This window comes from Gossypium raimondii, chromosome 5, assembly GCF_025698545.1.
Source record: "Gossypium raimondii isolate GPD5lz chromosome 5, ASM2569854v1, whole genome shotgun sequence".
Lineage (NCBI taxonomy): Eukaryota > Viridiplantae > Streptophyta > Magnoliopsida > Malvales > Malvaceae > Gossypium > Gossypium raimondii.
Genome location: NC_068569.1, coordinates 26,993,994 through 27,015,483, shown reverse-complemented (window position 1 = coordinate 27,015,483; position 21,490 = coordinate 26,993,994). Strand labels below are relative to the sequence as shown.

The 21,490-nt window shown below is 33.2% G+C and overlaps 1 protein-coding gene across 1 annotated transcript; it reads left to right on the top strand.

The window, feature by feature from the left end:
• The first annotated feature begins 14,518 nt into the window (after nucleotides 1-14,518).
• LOC105771317 (uncharacterized) lies at nucleotides 14,519-15,310 on the top strand. Its single transcript, XM_012592740.2, has 2 exons — nucleotides 14,519-14,849; nucleotides 14,942-15,310. The coding sequence occupies exons 1-2, from the start codon at nucleotides 14,571-14,573 to the stop codon at nucleotides 15,101-15,103; spliced, it is 441 nt and encodes a 146-aa protein (XP_012448194.1). The 5' UTR covers nucleotides 14,519-14,570; the 3' UTR covers nucleotides 15,104-15,310.
• The last annotated feature ends 6,180 nt before the right edge of the window (nucleotides 15,311-21,490 follow it).

The window sequence follows — 21,490 nt, the reverse complement described above, 5'->3', positions numbered from 1 at the left end:
TCCATTCCCAAAATCAGATCAAATTAGCTAGAAACACGTCTTGTACCTCCAACGGTACATTCCTATACAGTCTATTCACCCGAACAGATTGACCCAACGGGCTCAGTACAGAAATCTCAATAGAAATGCTCTCAACAAGAATCCTGAAGTTTATAGATATAGAACTAGCTACATAGAAATATGTTGACCCTATGTCTATCAGTGCAAAATAAAGCACATCAAAAATAAAAAAAAGTACCCATAATCACATCAACGACGTCTCTGTCCTAACAACATCTAGCAACATAAACTAATGCAGGCTGCCTCGCCTCAATCTGATTAGCACATATTCCTGGTACTTTCTATCATCTGCCCATACCATTACCACTCTTGGTCGGACCACAACCCCTAGGCTGCTATTGAACTGCCCTCTGAGGCTAAACAAAACTCGAAACTAGAGCTTGCATATAACCAGAACAATGTGGGAAATCACTAATACAATGCTCTATCACCCTGCACTGCAGACACGTTCCCAAACTCCTCCAGTACTCGCTCGGATGGCGTCTACCATAGCCACTACATAGCTAAGCCACAGTAGCTACAACTGGAACCCTAACTTTAGAAGGCCAATCAGACCTGGCCCGCTTCTTAGGCCTCTGAATAGAATTAAAGGGCTCTGAATCCCTCTTACTCTTACCTCTCTCTCGGTCTCTATTCTGGAGCTCAATGCGCTTAACCTGTTTGGTGATCTTCGCCTTGTCCACCAAACAATGAGCTCCTGTTCCCTCTGTGGAGCTATCAGAACTCTCAGACTATCTTTTAGACTGTAACACCCTAAATTCGGCCTAGACGTTATGATCCAACCTAGGATGTTACGAAGAAGGGTTAAAAATCCAACCTTATCATGTTAAAAACCTCGTATACTTTATTAATAAAAGAGTCTATATTGTAGAAAAACATATTATTATGCTCGTTAATGAAACCATAAATTGTTTTCTCCTTCAAGTAAAATGATAATTTGCAGCGAAAATTTAAAAGTCATTACATTTTGAAAACTGAGTTTGTAATCTCATAGATGTTTGTTTTCGTAAATTGTTTTGTTGAGCGTCGCAAGAAACTGAAATCTAATCTAAAACAAACAACAAAACCAAAAAGTCTAGAGAGTCCCATATTTACAAAACTCTCAAAATAAACCAAAAATTTAAATAAAATTTTTAAATAAACGAAATTTAGTGATGTGTGGACACCTCTGAGCCTCTGTTGCATCGACCCTCCTAAGCCTGAGGATTACTTGAACAGAACAAACAAACAGAAAGTGAGTTTCAAAAACTCAGTGTGTAACTCAACGGAAACATAATAATACTCATATTTTTGTATAACAAAATAGATACGGGCATAAGTCCTTCACAGAATCAGATTAACAACAGAATCATACAGATATGTAAGGTCCTAGCCCCATCCTCTACACACCAACTCCGACCATCCCAACACAGCACGTGGGGTATAAAACACCCACCCAGCCCTACATACCACATAGTGTCTATACGACACTTATCAGAATAATTGCAATCATGCTGCCAAAATAATGGCTAAATATCGCCTAACAGATTACTTCCTCCACATATACATACCCCACCTCAAACAGATATATAGAATAACCAATAATATGTATGCTTATATATAACAGACATAATACACGCATATGCGTGACAGAGCAGATCATACATATCTTGTCTTATTTATCTCGTAAAAACCTTATTTAAGCCATATTCAGTCTAACAGAATAATAGGTTTCATGCTTAAGGGTTTGTTTTGCCCATACCGACCCTACGGAAGGCCTATAGTCTATTAGAATGACGCGTGGGATCCTAGGGAAAAATTCTAAAATTTGGACCCACATGCCCGTGTGGCCCACAGCCTAAATCGGCCCTGCTCGTATGGCCCACACGCCCAAATTGGCCTAGCCCGTGTGGCGTTGATAGGCTAGATTTTTAGCTTTCACCGAACGTCATTTTCTCACATTTTTGTTACACACTTGATTCATTTTTTATGTGAAAGCAATCTCAAGACCTCTGAATCCTAAAAACACCATTCAAACGATCAATTCTAAGTATCGAAACCCCAAATTAATAAAACCCCAATTGACATACTCGAAAGTATTACTCAATTGAAAAGCTCAATCACTTATCGAAACAGATACGACAGTCCAAACAGACTACACGATAGAAAATGAGTTTTGGCCCCCTTGATTAACACCTACACGAGAGTTCACCCGAATCACACCCAAAGTACGGATTCATATTACAAAAATCGAAAGAACTCTTACCAACAATTACCCAGATAAATAGAATGGCAAGAGAGAAAATGTTTAAAAGCAAAATGAAGCAAAACCAGAACAATTGCAAAAACAGTAAGGCACCAAAAGAAAAGAGAGAAGAGAGAAAAAAAATAAAGAAAAGGGGAAAAGAGCATGAACAAACGTGAACAAGAGAATTGGGATTCTATTTTGAGAAAAATAAGAATAAAACTAAAAATTAAAAATAATCAAATAACTAATATCCCAACTCCCACTATCCCACTAATTAACAAATCCCCCCCCAAAACTGACCTACTAACTCTCACCCACCATCATAGACTTTCAATTCTGCCAAACTTCTACTATACAACCGACACACACTCACAGAAGCAAAAATAACATAAGTCCACCCAATAGGGGTAAGGATAGGATCAAAATTAACAGAATTTTTAAAAAATGGGACTTGAACCCAAGACCTCTAACACACATACCGACCACTTAACTACTGAAGCAAATACCAACTTATGACAGAATTCACTAAAACAAATTTAAATAATTCAGGGCGTTACAGAGACCATCCTCAAAATGAACACATTTCTCATACTCAATTGCCACCATACCACGAGCGTAAAGACTCAATCTCAGAAATTCAGCCTTATACTTGGCCACAGTCCTATCCCCTTGAGTGAGGTTCATGAACTTGCGTCTACGAGCATCCACATAACTCGCCCCCATATTTAGTTTGGAAGGCGGTCTTAAAATATTCCTAGTTGATTCGATCTGGTTGAGTACCCTTCTCAACCATTAGCCACCACTAATACGCCTCATCAAGAAGTAGAGATATTGCACCCTTCAATTTCTGCTCAGGGGTGCAGCCAATATCATTCATTATCCTCTCGGTGACCTCCAACCAATATTCAGCCACAGTCGAGGTAACTCCAGTGACGCCCCTAAACAGCTCAACACCATTAGACCGGAGACATTCAGTTACTGACCCACGACTCTCAAAACTAGAATGGGGCCCAGTGACCCTCTCCAATACTCTAAGCATGGCTTGGGACAATGCGTCGTCCCTAGACGAGTGGCTTTGAGACTCGATCTCAGTAGCAGGTGTAGACGGTGTCTCACTTGTATCCAGATTAGGCATACTACCTATCGAGGATGACTCAGCTCGAGTCCCTTTACAATACTCGCCGCGCACGAGTACCACAACCACGCAATCAACGAGCACACATTGCATTCACATTTTATCTACATTACGAAATTTTATGAAATAGTTTCAGTATTTATTAGCAGTATTTTATTCTTCAAGTAATTATCAGAAGTAGTTTCAGAAATTTTCAGTCTCTAACTAACTTAATGCAGTTTTAATCATTTCAGAGTTTTCTAACTAAAGATTTTCTAAATTAGAAGTACTTACAAGATCGACGCTGAAACTCGGTATACCACAAGATCGACACCGAAACTCGGTATACCACATACTTACTTTTCAGATTCAAAAATAAATTGTACTTGGAAAAATTAGTTTTTTGCAAATACAATTTTGAACCCAAAATTTTCATAGCCCGAGTTCTGCAACCTGTCTTTGATACCACTAAATGTAACTCTTCAAACACGGCCAAGACGTTACAGCCGAATTTGGAAGTGTTACGAAGAAAGAGTTATAAATTTGACTTCCTTCTTTTTGAAATCATTGTAAACTATTGTTACTTAGTAAGCCCGATTTGTTAGGAAAACGTGTTGTTGTGTTTGTTTAACTTAAAATCGTTATTCTTTTATGACTTTCAAATAAATCGAATATTTTGCAGCGAAGTTTCTTACAACGTTATATTTTGGTAAATTGGTTTGTTTCCTTAAAAATAGTTATTTTAAGAAAAACTATCGTTTTCATAAAAAAACTGTTTTATCAATCGTCATGCTAGAAAATCAAAACTAAAAAAAAAATTGAAACCAAAAATAGTCCCAAAAGTCCGGAGAGTCCAAATTATAGAAAACTCTAAAAATAGAATTTTAATTAAAAAATTTATGTAAATAGAGTTTTACGAAAAAGTGATCACATCCGAGCTCCTGTTGCATCGACTCGCGTATGCCTGATGGTTACATGAAAGTAACAGAAAAATTGAGAGTGAGTTTTTATAACTTAGTGTGTAACGCATACGTAAACATAAATTCAGATTCATTCACATGGCAGAACAGATACAAACATAAATATTTTACAGAATCAAAATTATAACAGAATCATACAGATACAAATATGCATAATCCTACCCACATCCTCTATACACAAACTCCGACCATCCCAACACACCACGTGAGGTATAAAACACCCACCCAACCCTACCGTATAGTGTTCATACGACACCTTTTAGAATAATCGCAACAGTGTTGCTAGTATATTTGCGAGATATCGCCTCACATAGAATACTTCCTCCTCATAATACATAACCTGCCCCATAGTCAAATACAAACATAATATCAGATGTAATAGAATAATAGATACCATAACGTATATCACCTGCATGCTCATATAACAGATACTAAACATGCTTATACATAACATAACAAATCATAAATACCATATTGCATAGTACTTATATAGATGTTATTTACGTTAATTTCAATCTAACAAAGTAGCAAATTTCAAGCTTTACGGCTTATACCATACATACCAACCCTACAGAAGGCCTAGAGTCGATCGGGACGACATGTATGACCCTAGGGAAAAATTCTGGAATTTGGGCCCACACACCCTAAATGGCCTGGCTCGTGTAGCCCACACGGTCCACACAAGCCCATGTGACCCACACGACCCAAAATGACCTAGAAACAGCTAGCCACACAATCGTATGGCATCGACAGGCCCCAATTTCGGCTTTCATCGGTCACCGTTCGAGTTTCTAATTACACACCTACTTCGATTTCGTTACAACAACACCCTCGAAGTAACAGTACCTAAAAATCGATAATAAAACACCAAAAATCAATCTTTAATCCCTCAATTTTAATCAAATAACTACTTGACTACAGTGCACTCATAAGCAGTTTCAACAAAAAGGATTGCACTCGAACTATTTCAAACACTTACCCTTGATTGTGGACAGCACTCGCACAATTACTAATTCACCGATAGATTATTCGCTTCGAAAGCTTCTCCTAAAACCAACCAATTGATTAACATAGACACAAAACCCACCACACCTCAACACCATCAAAAAATAATGAAGAAAATGCTATAATACGGGAGAAGGAGAACGAGACTTACATTAACCAAATAGCAACCAATACAATCAAACCCTATACTGATTTGAACAGCAAGAACAAGGGAAATAAATCACTTAAGACCAAAAATCAAAAAGAAATTTTCTTTTCAAGATCTTACGTGTAGAATGGAAAAAGTAAAAGAAAATAAAAATTGTAGGGAAACAAAAAGAACATAAGGAAGAAGAGAAGTTTTGGGAAATAAAATAAAATTAAAATTAAAATTAAGAAAAATAATCTCAACTCTCCACTAACAACCAAATCCCACCAAAACTGACACACTGATCTTCATCCAACTACCTTCGAATTTCAATTCCACCAAACCTCTAATACACAACTGGCACACACACTCAGAGGCAAAAATGATTGGCCAATGCTCACTCGGGGATTCAAACACAAGACCCTGGGGTAAGCTAACACTTACCACTTGAATCAATAGGCTCATTCTAATATAAGTTGCCCGAAAATATAATATAAGTGAAGCCATTAAGGAACAAGGTTAGGAACAAAAATAACAGAATTTCTAAAAGTGGAACTTGAACCCAAGATCTCAAACAGTCACTTATATCACTTAACCACTAAAATAGATACTGATTTATGACAAAATTCTTAAAAAAGGTAAGATTTAATAAATCAGGGCGTTACACTGATCATCTTCACAAAAGATTAAGTTCTACCAAAAGTCTCATTACTTTATTTACCTTTGTCGTCGCCCAGTACTGCCCACAGTTGTTACCGCCGGTTGCTTGATTTTTTCCCTTTGGCCATTTGTTGCTATGATTTTTTCCCATAGCCAAACCTTGTTGATTATTTTTCTTCCCTATTGTCGCCAGCCTTTTGTTTTTTTTCTTCTGCTCTCTGGTTTTTTTTTTTTTGACATCACAGATCTAGTCGGGTAGTGTAAGCGTTTTATTTTTAATTTTCTTTTTATCAGACGTCGAATACCTCTTTATTAATTAATGTAATGGAAAAATCTTGCATGTCCCATTCTTTATGTGTTATGACTGATTCAAGGTCTAGATCCAAACCATTCAAATCAATTCTAGCTTTGGTAATTGTTCGCAATATTGTCGTAAGCCAAATAGGGTAAGTATCAAATCTCAACTCCAGATCTGAAAAGTCAATTTATCTCATTGCTTTGTCTGAACCCTATTTTGGTGATAAAGGGGCTGATTTATAATGATTGATCTCTATTGGGTACAAATCTGAATAATATCTAGTTAGATCTAAAGCGTAGGAGCTGGGGAAAAGTGGTAGTGTTCGGAATTGTGTAATTAGGTGTGGGGCTTACCTTTGGGTGTTAATGATTGTTAAAAATTAAGTATTACGCATGTTGACCAATTATTACATATTGATTTGTGCTTGGTCGAATGAGCTTGAGTTGGTTTAGGGGTTGCCGATTAAGGTAAGTATTAATGGGTAATTGTCGAATAAATAAGAGCCTTATTGTGATTAAGTAAATATGTAACTGCTGAAAGAAAATACTGAATGTTTGTTTCCTGTATGATATGATATTTTATTTTTTGTTGAATGTATGAATAAGCATGCCACTAAAATGGGTAAACTGAAAGCATGTTAAGCATGCCACTATTATTGATACTGTTACTGTTTAGCATGATATGCTACATTATTTATGTCATATTTCATTGCATGGGTTTGGTATTGATACGTGACGGAAGAGTTTCATAGTGTACTATTGATTTATCTGCAATATTATTGTTTAGCAATATATCTGCGCCTTTGAGTACTAGCGACTTATCGCAACTTATTGGTAACTTGTCTGCAAATTACTAACAATTTTAACTGCATATTGTTACAGGTGGTTTAACCACATCGAGCTTCGGCTCTTACTGTTTTGGTGTTCGGGTGATGGATTTTGGGGAACTTATGGTGTGTAACGGATGAATGGGTATGATCATTGCACTATTTCATTTGAGCATATTGTATACAAAAGTTTGATATGTCATGATAAACTATATGAACTATTATAATAACTGTATGCTTCATTGACCAGTTGCATGCCTATGCAATGCTTACTTTTGCTTAGACTCACATTGAGCTTTTTAAGTTCATCCCAGTTTACTCATTATAGATAACCTGCAAGATTAAGATCAGACTTGGCATACGAAGGTCTTGTCTCGTATTTTCACTTAATAAAGTATTTTTAAATTTTATTTTATTTATTTTGGTTTTATTTTGGGATTATAAATTTCATTAAGTATGGACTTGGGTATGGCTTATTTTATTTGAGATTTTGCATGCATGAGATATTTGGATGAAAACTGAATGAATTTAATAACTGACCTAATATGATATAAAACACGAATTTTTATACAGAAATCCAATGCAACACTATTTTTGTTGCTTAACGGTAATACGAAGTTTTTAAAAGGTCTGTTGACAGAAGCGATTGAGTTTTTTATTATTATTAAACAACATGACTTATTAATAATTTGGAATTAAATCATAGACAACTTAACAATCTAATGTTTTTAATAAACCCAAGGCCATCATGCTAAATTTTCTGGAAATTGATCAAAATAGCAATTTTTAAACCGAATGGATTTACTTGACCATTTCGATGATTAATGTAACTTTTAGGATTCGACCATACCGTTTAGGCCAGATTTAGGAGGTTACATTAATATGGATATAACTCTCTGTCTTAACAAAAGCTTTTATTTGGACAACTTCTTTTGGATTAGTGTATAGACGTGTGTGATAAATACCTTTATCGTAGATATATAAGTACAGACTCTTTAATTGTATATTACCATATATTATGCCTCATAAAACTAGAAAGTTATATTAAACAAAATTGTAAGCTTAGAAATTAGGATGGAGAACATATATTCTTTTCTTTCTTTCTTTTTCCCTCTTCGATAACCCGCATATATTCAATTCATGGTTAAGTCAGAATATAAAATTAGGAGATCAGATCCCAGCCTTGTCACCTTCTGCTTTTAGAATTATATAAAGTTAAAAGTGGATGCCACCACAAAACAAATATCTGAATGGGTTAGGAATCAACATGGAAGATTGTTAAAATAAAAATGGACTGTTCCACTTAAATCATATTATTTGATATAACATGGAAGCTTCCTTTAAAAAAAATAAATATGGATTCTTTTGTCTTTTAAAATTAAATTAATTAAAATCCCATAACAAAATAATAATTCATGTTTATATTAATTAAACATAATAATTTATTTAACCCTTCAATTTAATAAAAATATTTTAATTTTTATCTTTTAACTTTAAATTTGTATTTTTATCAAATCACTCAAAATCGATAAAAATAATATTTTTTAATTTTGTTGACGTAGCATATATGTGAATGAGACGTCATCATTTAATAAAATTTTAAAATTTTAAAAGTTCAAAAATTATAATAAAATATTTTAATATTTTTAAATTTAAAAATTAATTAAATATTAACATATCATTCGTGGCGAAAATTTATGATACCCATTAATTATAATAAATTATTATTATACTTTATATTAATTGAACAATAATTTATTTTTTATTTTGTAATATTAAATTCTCCAAAAACAAAACAAAAAGTCCATCAAAACTTTGAAATCGTAGTACGCCAGTCATCTTCACAAAAGATAAGTTCTGGCAAAAGTCTCATTGCTGTATTGAGCATCTCAATTTTCTTATCCTGAAAGACAATATTCTATTTCCTTTTTTTTTTCCAACTTTTCTTTCTTTCTTTCTTTCTTTGGTGGGGGCGGGGGGATGAAGTTTATAATAAAAGATACATTAGATGTGGAATGGTTATGTTGTTGGAATCCAATATATTTAATTATTGGGTTATTCTTAGAAACAGAAAACGAAGGAAAGGCATATTTATTGCTCCAAATTTTTTAAAAAATAAACATAATTTTTTCGAAGTTTGAAACTATGAAACAAAGATTCAACAATCCTTCTACAATTTTACTTGTAAAAGAGCTCAGACGCAGGGTAATTACAATTTTCCTTCTACATGATATAAAACACAAATTGTCTTGTATAGTTATTAATGTAATAATATGAGAAAAAGTTTGTTAGGGATAAATATAATTAAGCAACGATTAAGTAAAATAAAGAAAAATTGAAAAGATCAAACACAAATATTTACATGAAAAAACAACTACGGGCAAAAATAAATTTACTATGATAGCAAAAACAAAGAGTAGAAATAGTGGAGATAAAACTATACCCGAAAAATAAAAACCCTCAGAATATAAACACAAAATTTTCTGAAAGCTTGTAAAAGTTAATACCTAAATGTGTAATGAGTTATTTTTCTAGGGTGGAAAATGACCTATTTTAGACTAAATTCATAGGTCAAATAATGTTAAAATAACCTACACTAACCAGAGTTCGACTAGGACAAATGATCAGAATTTGACTAGAAGAAGCTACCTCATCGAGATGCCCTTAATTGTGTCATCGGGACGAGACATCTCTTCTTGTCAGGACATCAGTGGTCGCGTTGTTGGGAAGACACCTCTTCCTCGCCAGGACGTCAACTCTGTTTCGGCAAAAAATGCGAGGCATACTCCACAAATCTCCACATTGGCTCATATTTTCACATCGCCTTTTTTGTCAAAGACCACCATGGGCCTATCTCGAACTATGAAGGATATTAACTGAGTCAAAGTTGTGCTTAGAAGCTAGAAGGCTTCTAGTCTTCAACTTGTACACTATCAAATCAAAACTGACTTGGGTATGATTTCCATGAACGCAATGCCCTATCTTTTCAAAACCTGTATCCAAAATATAACCCTTCTTATACGAAACAGTCATACCTTTTTCCCTCTCATGACCAAGTTGTATTCGCTTCAAACGAGTTGGCTTCGACTTTTTAATAGACAAGGGACGTCCTGTTTCACCGGTCATCGTTGATCCTTTCCAAAACATAAAGATTGACAATCCTTTTACCTTTCATCAAAATGAGAGTGCCACGATATACCTTAAGCTCGAATCTTTCACTTGTTGACACCAACAAGAAATCATCACCCTTGTCATCGGCCAAATTAACACTAGCTAAATCTTCCTTGTTGCTCTCAGCAGTCCTTTTATTTTGCAGTTTGTAATAATTTGCCTTGACGTGACCTAACTTCTTACAATAGTGACATCTCTTCTCTCGCTTCCTTGATGCTACCAAAACCAAGTCATGCTTATCTGACTTGCTATCCGAACAAAATTATTTTTTTAGTTTGTATTTACTCAACAGATTACCCTACACATCCTCGAATGAGAGATTATCTCTACCATAAATCAAGGTCTCCTTGAAAGACATGTATGAAATGGGTAAAGAGCACAATAATAGCATAATCTGATCTTCATCATCAATCTGAACCTAAATATTCTTTAAACCATTCAAAAGAGTAATAAAATGACTGATGTGACCTCTAAGGTGCTCACATTCGTTTATGTAGAATGTGTACAACCGTTGTTTCAACACTAATTGGTTAGTTAGAAACTTTGTTCAATAAAGGGTTTCTAACTTTTTCCATAAGATGTATGTTGTTTTCTCCATTAACACCTCCTGTAACACATTATTTGTTATACATAATTGAATTAAGGATAGAACCTTTTTATCTTACTTATCTCATTCTGATTATTCTATATTGTTAGGTTTCTTCTCTACAAGGGTCTTATCAAGAGCACTCTGGATCAAAATTATTGACATACGAACTTGCCACAGATTGAAATTTGTGATGCCGTCGAACTTCTCAATGTTGAACCTTGTTGCTGTCATCCCTGAACGGGTTGAATACGAAAAACAAACTAGCTCTGATATCAATTATTGGGGATAAACAAGATTAAGCAATGAAGAAGTAAAATAACAAAGAAATTGAAAAGATCAAACACAAATATATGCGTAGAAAAACCCTCCGAAGAGGACAAAAAAACCACGGGCAAAAATAAATTTACTATAACGACAAAAACAAAGAATACAAAGATGAAGATAAAACTAAACCCAAAACCCAAAAAATAAGAACCATCAAAACGTAAACACAAAATTCTTTGAAAGTTTTTAAAAGCTAATACCTAAATTTGTAATGGGTTATTTTTCTAGGGTGGAAAATGACTTATTTATAGGCTAAATCCGTAGTTCAAATAATTTTAAAATAACTTACACTAATCAGAGTTCGACTAGTACAAATAATCAAAATTTGACTTAAAGAAGAAAATCGAGATAATTGCATAACAATTCGCCTCGTCGTGACGCCCTTCATTGCGTCGTCGGGACGAGACGTCCCTTCTCGTTGGGATGTCGGTGGTTGCGTCGTTGGGACGACGCCTCTTCCTCATCAGGACATCAACTCTGTTTCAGCCAAAAATATGAGGCATACTCCACAAAGTTTATTTATTACATATGTATTACAATGTTAGATATAAAATAAAGAATAATTAATAAAATTTTAAACTTGAAATTAGAAATATGAGTAATAACTTTTGTAAAATATAACATCTCTTCAAAATAAGCGACAATTTTTCATTTTTTCTATTAAAAATAAGTCATAGGAGTGTTTAAATATTACCAATTGAATTAATTTCTTACTAACTCATGATACATGCACGGATGAGGTGAAATTTATTATATTCCATTCACTTTGAAACTGTCAAGTTTCAACTCATATATATAGCCTAAAAAATACTTTCACTAAATAATGTATCAATGTAATAACAATATAAAAATATTTTAAACAGAAAAATTAGTATGAATTACTAACATATCAAAATTTGATATTACAATTTATTAGCGAAAGCAGGTATATTGAGATTTTTTTAAGGCCTAGTGGTGAATATTGTTTAGTACCTTTTAGTATTATTTGAGTGGAGGATTTTTGCCTTTGGTAGTATGTTGTAATCCTATTAACGTCTTTCTTAATTTACTTTATTTTACCTTGACTAAGCAAAAAAGAAGAATTTATTTTTCCAAAACATTATCTTAAGGGAACATCACCTAACATTAATTTAACATAAACACGTATTCTTATGCTTTTTTTTTTTTTGTCTTTTAAGAGTATTCTTATGCTTTCTATTTTTATGCTTTCATGTTGGGGGGCTGGCTTTTACACATTCAAGATTCGAACACCCCTTGGTGACTATTTAAGTAGTTATGGTTATCCCACTAGTGTGACGTAATGAATGTGACATAATTTGATGATAAGGTTTAAAAAATGCTTTGTGGAAAAATGATTTTGGAAATTTTAATTTAAGTTCGAATATTTCAAAGCTATACACCATTTTTTTTTTGTTTTAGCTTTGATTTTAACTGCTCTATGGAAAAAAAAGCACAATTAGCATCCCTTTCTTTTATTCATGTCATTTTTTTATTTTTGACATCAAATAGTTTCTTTAAATTTAGTTACTTCTCAAAGTTCGACGTTTAACTTTTTTAATTCCTCCGTTTGCTGCTCGGTCAATTTTCTATGTTCTTTAACTTTATCAATCTCCTTTATCTTATCTTCGCTTTCGATAATTCTTTTTTGTTTCAAAATATTGTCAGCATCCACATTCCATTTCTTGAGAGCTCCATTGAGTTCTCACAATTTTACTTTTATTTGCCCTTTTAAACTACCCAATCCCGACCCTCCCTTTTCAATTAATCTCTTACAATTTTCTTTTTTAAACCATGCATTAACCAACTTGAATGGTCTTGATCCCCAGTCGATTGTTTCATTTACCAACAAAACTAGTATGTCATCCGATATCGTTCTGTTTAGTCCTTATTGTTGTAAGTCTTTCAATTGAACCAGTCATTCTTCCTCCGGTAAAAATCTATCAAGTCTGCTTCGTTTATTGTCCAGACCAATCCATGTGAACTTTCATCATCTAACATTAATTCAACTTAAACAACTATTCTTATGCCTTCTTTTTTTATGCTTTCATGTTGGGGGGGCTTTTACACATTCAAGATTCGATCACCCCTTGGTGACTATTTAAGTAGCCATCGGTTATTCCACTCGTGTGACGTAATGAATGTGACAAAATTTGATAAGGTTTGAAAAATGGCGTAAAAAAATGATTTTGGAAATTTTAATTTAAATTTGGGTATTTCAATAAATGTATAAAAATAATTTATTAATAATATGTAAAATATAAATTTCAAATATTTTTAAGTAATTAATATATGATTAAAATATGCTTTAAGTTTTGTATTTTTTTACATTTAAAATTTAGTTCCTCAATTTTTCAGATTAAAAATATAAGTTTGATTGTTGAAATAATTAAAATTGTTCTGTTAAATTTAGATTTATTATAATATCATATTTTGTTACATAAATATTTCTTTTATTTCAAGATATTATTTTAATAAAATGTATTAGTAATATATTATAGTTTTATTAAATTAAAATTTTAGAAAAAAATTAAATATGATCAAAATCTCAAATATTATTACATAAAATATTTCATATATTATTATAAGTGTATAACAATTATCTTTCTATACCATCTAAAATTTTAATAAACAAAGAACACTATTATAGAATACGTCATCTACCCATTATAGAATTAAAGATAATTATTCAAACAGTTTTCTTTAAACTATATTTCCTAATTTTTAGGCTTAAAGATTCTTATGAGGTAGGTGGAGTTTTGTAAATACAACTAACTGGTACTAGTTGGCAAATGAAATTTATTCGACTGATACTTAAAATGTATATTTTAAATATATATAATTACGATTAAAGGATTTTGGAAATTAAAATTCATATGATGGGCAATTTTAAGTTAGGGCGACTTATTATTATATTATTATATTTTTAAGTAATACGTTGGTTAAATTTATTATTTATCTATTTATGTGATGTGTGTTATGGTTTCAGTCCGTAATAATTTTATTTTTGTATTACAAATTTATTATACAAAATTATATAAATAAAGAAGTTCATAAATTTATCAAAAAAAATCATGGACATTTAACTTTGTTGTTATGGATAATGCATGGGGTAAACTAGTATATAAGTGGGTGTATACTGCAATATTCGAAGCATAACGCAACCAAACCAAAAACACGTACAAGTCTACCATGGCTAGTTTTCAAATGTTGAAGAGAGTCCAAAAAAGCACAACGGGGAAGCTTTGGAACTCTTCCAGCCAAACTCTAACCCTGACTGACAAGAAAGTTTGGCAAGGCTCTCATTATACGGAATTCCCTGAAACCATTCAAGATGGAGATAATGGTGAGTTTACACATGATGCTGATGAGGGTGAATTTTCTGGTTCAATTGTTGGTCTTGTGTACAGGCGACGTGATGGAACTAGGTGGGTTATTGCCTGGAGCAACCCACTACTTGGAGAGAGCAAGGTATATATATATATTGCATTCAATTCATTCTTACTATGCATTACTTAATTAAAATGTGTTTGTATCATCGATTAATCTATGATTTGCTGCAGGTGTTTACTGATATCCAGCAACAACCTATTCACTGGGGGCAAATCAAAACCAATCTTGATAAAAGAGGAAAACAAAAATTTAAAGTTTCAAAGTTTGGGTACATTGCATCAGTTGAAATTGATCCCTTCACAGTGAAGGCATCATTTGAGTTAGAACCATAACTGTGGTGGTAATTAAGGCTATCAAAACTAAGTAATACTGTATTGTCTGCTTGTACTACTACTATAGCTATACTAAATTTGATAGCCAGTAGATATAAAAGAAAGTGTGTCTTCAAATTAAGGCCTTCACTATCATATCAGTGCCATGCATGGCAGACTATTTGTAAAATATTATTATGGAAAAATAAAACAGAAAGGCCTTGAGTAGCTTATCTTTTCACTCAATTTATAGTTTGTGGTTTCTCCACCAACCGCATCCACCCATCATAACTATTTGTTTAATTGAAGATAAAAATTGAGCAAGATTCCAAATCGAAAGGCCTATTACACATGTATGGTTTTGGGGTCGTGTTTTTCATTATCAATGCACTTCATGTGTAAACCAGTAAGATTGGGTCTATCAACTCTAGGTAAGGTTGTTGGCGTATATAGTTAAAATGTAATGATTTGGTGATAATTTTATTTTTTGCTTCTACCGATTAAAATCTTTTCAAATAAATTGCAAAATAAAAATTTTCTTGTCAAAACAAAAAAAACTCTTTTCTATAATAAAATTAAACTCAAGTTTCTTCAGAATGTCTATTCATAGCAAAGCATACCTATATGAAAAAGTCAGAACATATTTTTTATAAATAAAAAAGTTATATCATATTGTTTAATTATTCTAGAATAGAAGCATTTTAGGTTGTTTTTCCATCTCTATTCAATTTTTATGCAATTTGTACTGTAGTATATATAATTATAATTTAAAAATCCATAGAAATATATAAATAAAAACATCATTATTTTATTTTAAAAGAGATGTCTTTGACATTCAATTATAACTCTTCTAATATTGTTTTTAAGAAAATATTTTAATATTGCTAATTTTAATATTTTTCATTGATTGTTTTAAATTTATTATTTATTATTATTTATTAAAAAGAAAAAAGGAATTTAAAAGAAAAATAAAAGTAAAAGAAGAAAGAGTCGAAAGATTTAAAAACGAGAAAAATGGTTTAAAGAAACAAAAGAAAAATAGCAAGAAAAATAATGCACGTTCTAACTCTTTCTAAGGAACAACTCATCAAACTTAGACATAAACATTACGACTCCAGTCCAACATACATCAATTTAATATCCATAAACACATTTAAAATATATAAATTTATAACATCTAATGCGTCATACTAATATATAAGTAAACAACTTATTGATAAAAAAATATATAAGTTAAAGGACTAAAAGAGACGAAAATTTAAATAGAGAGCTAAAATGATTTTTCTGATAAATTTGGCCCTAATCTGCGCAATAAAAATGCAAGCTAACAAAGGCAAGTTCAAATGGTAACTTTTCATGTGTATTGATAACATGGGAATGTTCTGATTTATAAGTGATATGAATTCTGTTAAAATGCTCGTTTGAACATAGTAAATGATTTGGATAAGATTGACATGCCAATAGGGTTAGAATGCCCGCTTGTATGGGACTGCACTTCAGTGCCTCTGTTTACACTTCGATGGCATGGATATAGGCTATCTCGGATTGATGGTTTTGAAGTTCTAAGTCAAAGTTGTAATGTACTTTTAATGTTATCATGTAATAGGTTGAATTTAAAGATTACCATGGTATGCATATATGGTAAATGTTGAAAGCATGTTTGGAAATGGTATGTTTGATCTTAGATTACGAGATTGTTTGGAAATGGTTAAGCTTGGTGTAATGCCCCAAAACTCGACCTAGAAGTTTAGACCGAATCTCAAAGGTTACATTGATCACCGAAGTGATCGAAGGAAAAATTTTAGTATAACCAGCTAGAAAACAAACGGTATTTAAGTTACATAAAACTCTCAATTGTAAAATCCCGATATTATAAAAATTTTAGTCCAAAAGACGTTTACGTGCGTATAACACCACATTTCGTACCAAGTAATCAATATAAAACTTACAATTCAAACCGTTCATTTATAAATGCGAAATTTATGAAAATACTTTTAAAGTAGCTTCTAAAACGTGACGGTCCGAGACCTCCAGCATGCCAAGTCCAAGCTATAGAAAACGGAAGTGTACATGAAAGGGGAAACACTAAGGGGGTGAGCTACACGAGCTCAGTGTGAGTTCGACACGTGACTGAAAATCGAATTACAAATATCAATCTATAGCGAAACATACTTACAGATATACATAGAATCAGAAAGTAAACTTGGAACCAACGTCCCCACAGAACGTAAAAATTCAAGTACACCTTGTCATACACAGAGACTCAGTCACAAGTGTTATTCAATCAGACAGAATACAGTCAAATAATCTTACACCCAGTCACTCAGAAAGATTCGTATGAATGCAAACAAGTAATGAAAACCCACCCATCTAGCCAAAATAGCTCTCCGTCCCCCAATCACACCCCAAAAGAGTTGTTTAAGCTCATCTAAACAAACACACCATATAGGACCTTGAAAAGCCCATCTAACCCTACACACCATGTATGTAGACTAAGCTACGCAGATAATAATATGCAGCAAGGCTGGCGTAATGCAGTACAGTGCATTACGATAAACCGCTGTACAGACATGTTGCAGTTTAAACTGCTAGATCAGATAATACTATGTAACAAGGCTTGTGTACATGTGGTATAGTACGGTAAACCGCTGTACCGATAAGTTGCAATTAAACTGCCAGATCAAATAAGAATCAGTCTTCCTTCTCTTTACAACCAACCCAAAAATTACTTTATACAAGTGCATGTATGCTTACAACCTCACATAAACAATGAACACATCAACAAATAGTCAGACAGAAACAAGTATACACACACCTAGCTAACTGGGTTCAGAATCAGATATCTCACACAACAGTCAGAAATAACACATAAGCCAAATCTCAAATCAGAGTCCTAACTACCCTCACTAAAGCCTAGTCAATGGTCAGAACACACAGACACATTTTAGATAAAAACATACACAGAACTAAAATTGCTGGCTTAGGGCCACACGGCCGTGTGCTCTGGCTATGTGCAAAATCCAACACGCCCGTGTGGGAGGAGGCACACGGTCGTGTAGCTGAGGCACATGCTTGTGTAAGCCAGGGACATAATCATGTGAACAGGCCGTGTAACTCTCTGTCCATTTGTGCTAAAATAGAGTACAGGGTAGACACGACCGTGTGAGGGTCTCACATGCCCGTATGCCCACCAGATACGTCCGTGTGTCCAAAACACATGCCCGTGTGGGATCCCTAAGTCTTTAAATTAGCCACGGGACCATGTAGCTAGGCCGTGTGGCATCAAATCACTAAATCCCTAATTCCCAAACACAAACACCCGTGTGGCCAGGGGACACGGTCATGCAAAAATCGACTAATTTCTCCAAATCAGGCACACGGCTATGTGGCCAGGCCGTGTGGCACCTAATCCTACCCGAAAACCCTAATTCCTAATTCCACACAGCCATGTGAACAGGCACACACTATGTGGCCACCCATGTGGTCATGAAACCACATCAGAACAAACTAAAATCGTCATTTTAGCCATCAAATTAGTCCCCAACCTTAGCAATAACAAAAATATATCGGAATACGTAGTATTCCCCATATTTCCTCAACAACTAAATACCTAAAATCAACGGTTTAGAGCACACTCAAGAAATGCCGAAAAAACAAATCGCAAATAAATTAGATAAGGTTTGAATCCCACACTTAATTCGCGATCAATGAAATCTAGACACTGACTCGATGACAAAGGAGCGAAGCTCTCCGAAATCCACAAGCAAAATTGTTTCCCAATAGAAGAAAAAGCAAAAGAAAATTAAAAGAAAAAATCAAAAAGAGTGAGAGAATGTGAAAAGAAAAGCAACAACCAAAAATAATAAACTAAAAAAAATAAAACTAAATAATTATTTTTAGACTTAAAACAAGTCTACTATTTAACAAAATAAAAAATTTCTCCAAAACGCACACACAAAGATTTGAACACGCATCCTAGAGATACACTAACACATAACTAACTACCAGACTAGCAGGCCCATTCTGTCACTTAAACGAGCAACTAAACACAATAGCACAACCTACTCACTGGCCCTAACCTCAAAACTCAAACTTCTAACCCCAAAATTCAAGGTGTTACACTTGGATGAAATATTAAGTATATGTGTTAGTTAATTATTGTATATATGCAATTATATTCATAAAATGTTGCTTGGATATGGTAAACTTTAATAGGTACTAAAGTACTGGTATGATTGAGTTTTGTGTATGGTTTACTTTGGTAAAAGTTAGATATGTTTTAAGTTGATAGAAAGGTATGGTTTGAAAGGTATTTATGGTAAAATGCACATTGGTGTTTAAATATATGCTTGTATAAATGGTTAGGTTGTATATTTTGAATTGGTTGTGATGGTGCCATATTGGTACAATGGTTAGACGCTTAGGTTGGGTGATTTGAGTTGTGGTTTGGTATTTTTTTTATGTATTTGAATAGTTTGAAGTATAATTCAATTATTTCTTGTAAGGTAATGAACTTAAGGATGTATAACTTGATTGAAAAGGCACTTATAGTGTTAAGTGCTAAAAGTAACATGTTTTAACCTCATTCTTAATGCATTTTTTGGTGATTATCCAATGTTAATTGTGAATTTTATGCTCTTAATCCTTTAAATTCCTGTTTTGATGCTTAATAGAGCACTTGGGAGCTAAAGTAATGAAAACTGGAGCGTCAAAGCAAGCTACAGGAGCCACACAGGCCAAATCATTCTACACGGCTTGGCCACACGATCATGTAACCCACACAAGCGTGTGGTAGGCCGTGTCGATATCACAGGATTTCACCCCGAAGAATGGAAAATTGTGATTTTTAGGTTTTTCAGTCATTTTAAGACGTATATAGGACAAAAATAAGAAGATACGAGTGAGTCGCCATATAATATTCAAGAAAAAAACTTGAAAAACACCATTTAAGCCGACTTTGAAGTATATTTCCATCAAGATTGAATATTTTTAGTTGATTTCTTAGGAGATTATCATGAGTTTCTTTATATCTTTCGGTTATACTATCTTTGGGATGTTTTTATTTTCAAGCATGAACTAATTTTCTAAGTACCTAAGGGAGATGAACCATATGATGGGTTCTGTCATTTGATTTTTATTTTACGTAATAAAGACTTAGTTTATTATTCTCAATTATTATTGCTTAATTCTTTGTTTAATATTTCTAGATTATTGATCCATATTTGATGTGCTTAATTCGGTGGTTTAATAGACCTTGTTTAAGAGTAGGTATTATGTAATTGAGTGGAGTTGCATGCAATCCTAGAAATAGGACAACATAAATCTATCGGATTAGAGTCAAATCTAATAGGGGAATCCATAGTACGAGTTAATATGATTATAAGGGTTTTAATTAGAAAGAGATTTCAATTAATCAACCTAGAGTCAGTTGCTCTTATGCTCGAAAGAGATATTAGCATAATTTATAGATTTCTACCGATCAAGATACTAAATAAAGAAATTGCATAATTTAAATAGATAGTGACAAATAAAACCAATGCAGATTATTTCCTAGGTATTGTTTCGTTTCTTGGTTGTTAATCGTTTATTTTCATGATTTGTTCTTTTTCGTGTTCGTCAGTTAATTAATTTAGTTAATTTTAGTTTTTAATCAATCACTTGAATTATTCGATTAAATAGTAGAAAGACGGTAATTACTAGTACTTTTAGTCTTCGTGGGAACAATATCGATTCTCACCGTAGCTATACTATTAATTGATAGGTGCACTTACGTTAGTGAAGTTTTAGTTAGTTTCGCGACACATCATATAGGTACACATAACCTGCTACACGGGCGTGTTCCATACACGGGTAGATGGCACGACCGTGTGGTTTGTTGATTAAGATGACAATTAGGTTCACACGACCATAGTGAGTTACACGGCTGTGTGACCCTGGATTACATGGCATTAGTCTATTACATGGTTTGGGAACACGACTGTGTGGTTCAACTCCACACAGCCTTAGCCTGTCATACGACTTGGCCACATGCCCGTGTAATCCTTGTTTTGGATTTCTACCACACTTTTAGAAATGTTTCAAATTAGTCCTTGTTTTGTTCTGAATTATTTTAGAGCTTCTGTAAGCTCAATTTAACCCTGATAATGTATGATTAACACATTTTTATTAAATGATTGATGAATGATTATCGTTTAGTAAAATTTGAATTGATATAGCATGATTCTATTTTGTTTTGTGTGGTAGCATCCTGTAACCCTAATTTGGTGATGAAGACGGGTGAGGGGTGTTACATTTGGTCTTTCAATTTTGTCTATTAATTTCTTAATTAGGGTGCAAGGACTAAATTGTAAAATTCTTATTGCTATAGGTTTTTAATTAAACAAATATTTAGGGACTTAAATTACAACT

Bases quoted from the DNA above. Each gene is read 5' to 3' on its own strand.
- LOC105771317 (XM_012592740.2), top strand. From the start codon at position 14,571: ATGGCTAGTTTTCAAATGTTGAAGAGAGTCCAAAAAAGCACAACGGGG. The intron at 14,850-14,941 runs GTATATATATAT...GATTTGCTGCAG, and splicing joins CACTACTTGGAGAGAGCAAG to GTGTTTACTGATATCCAGCA.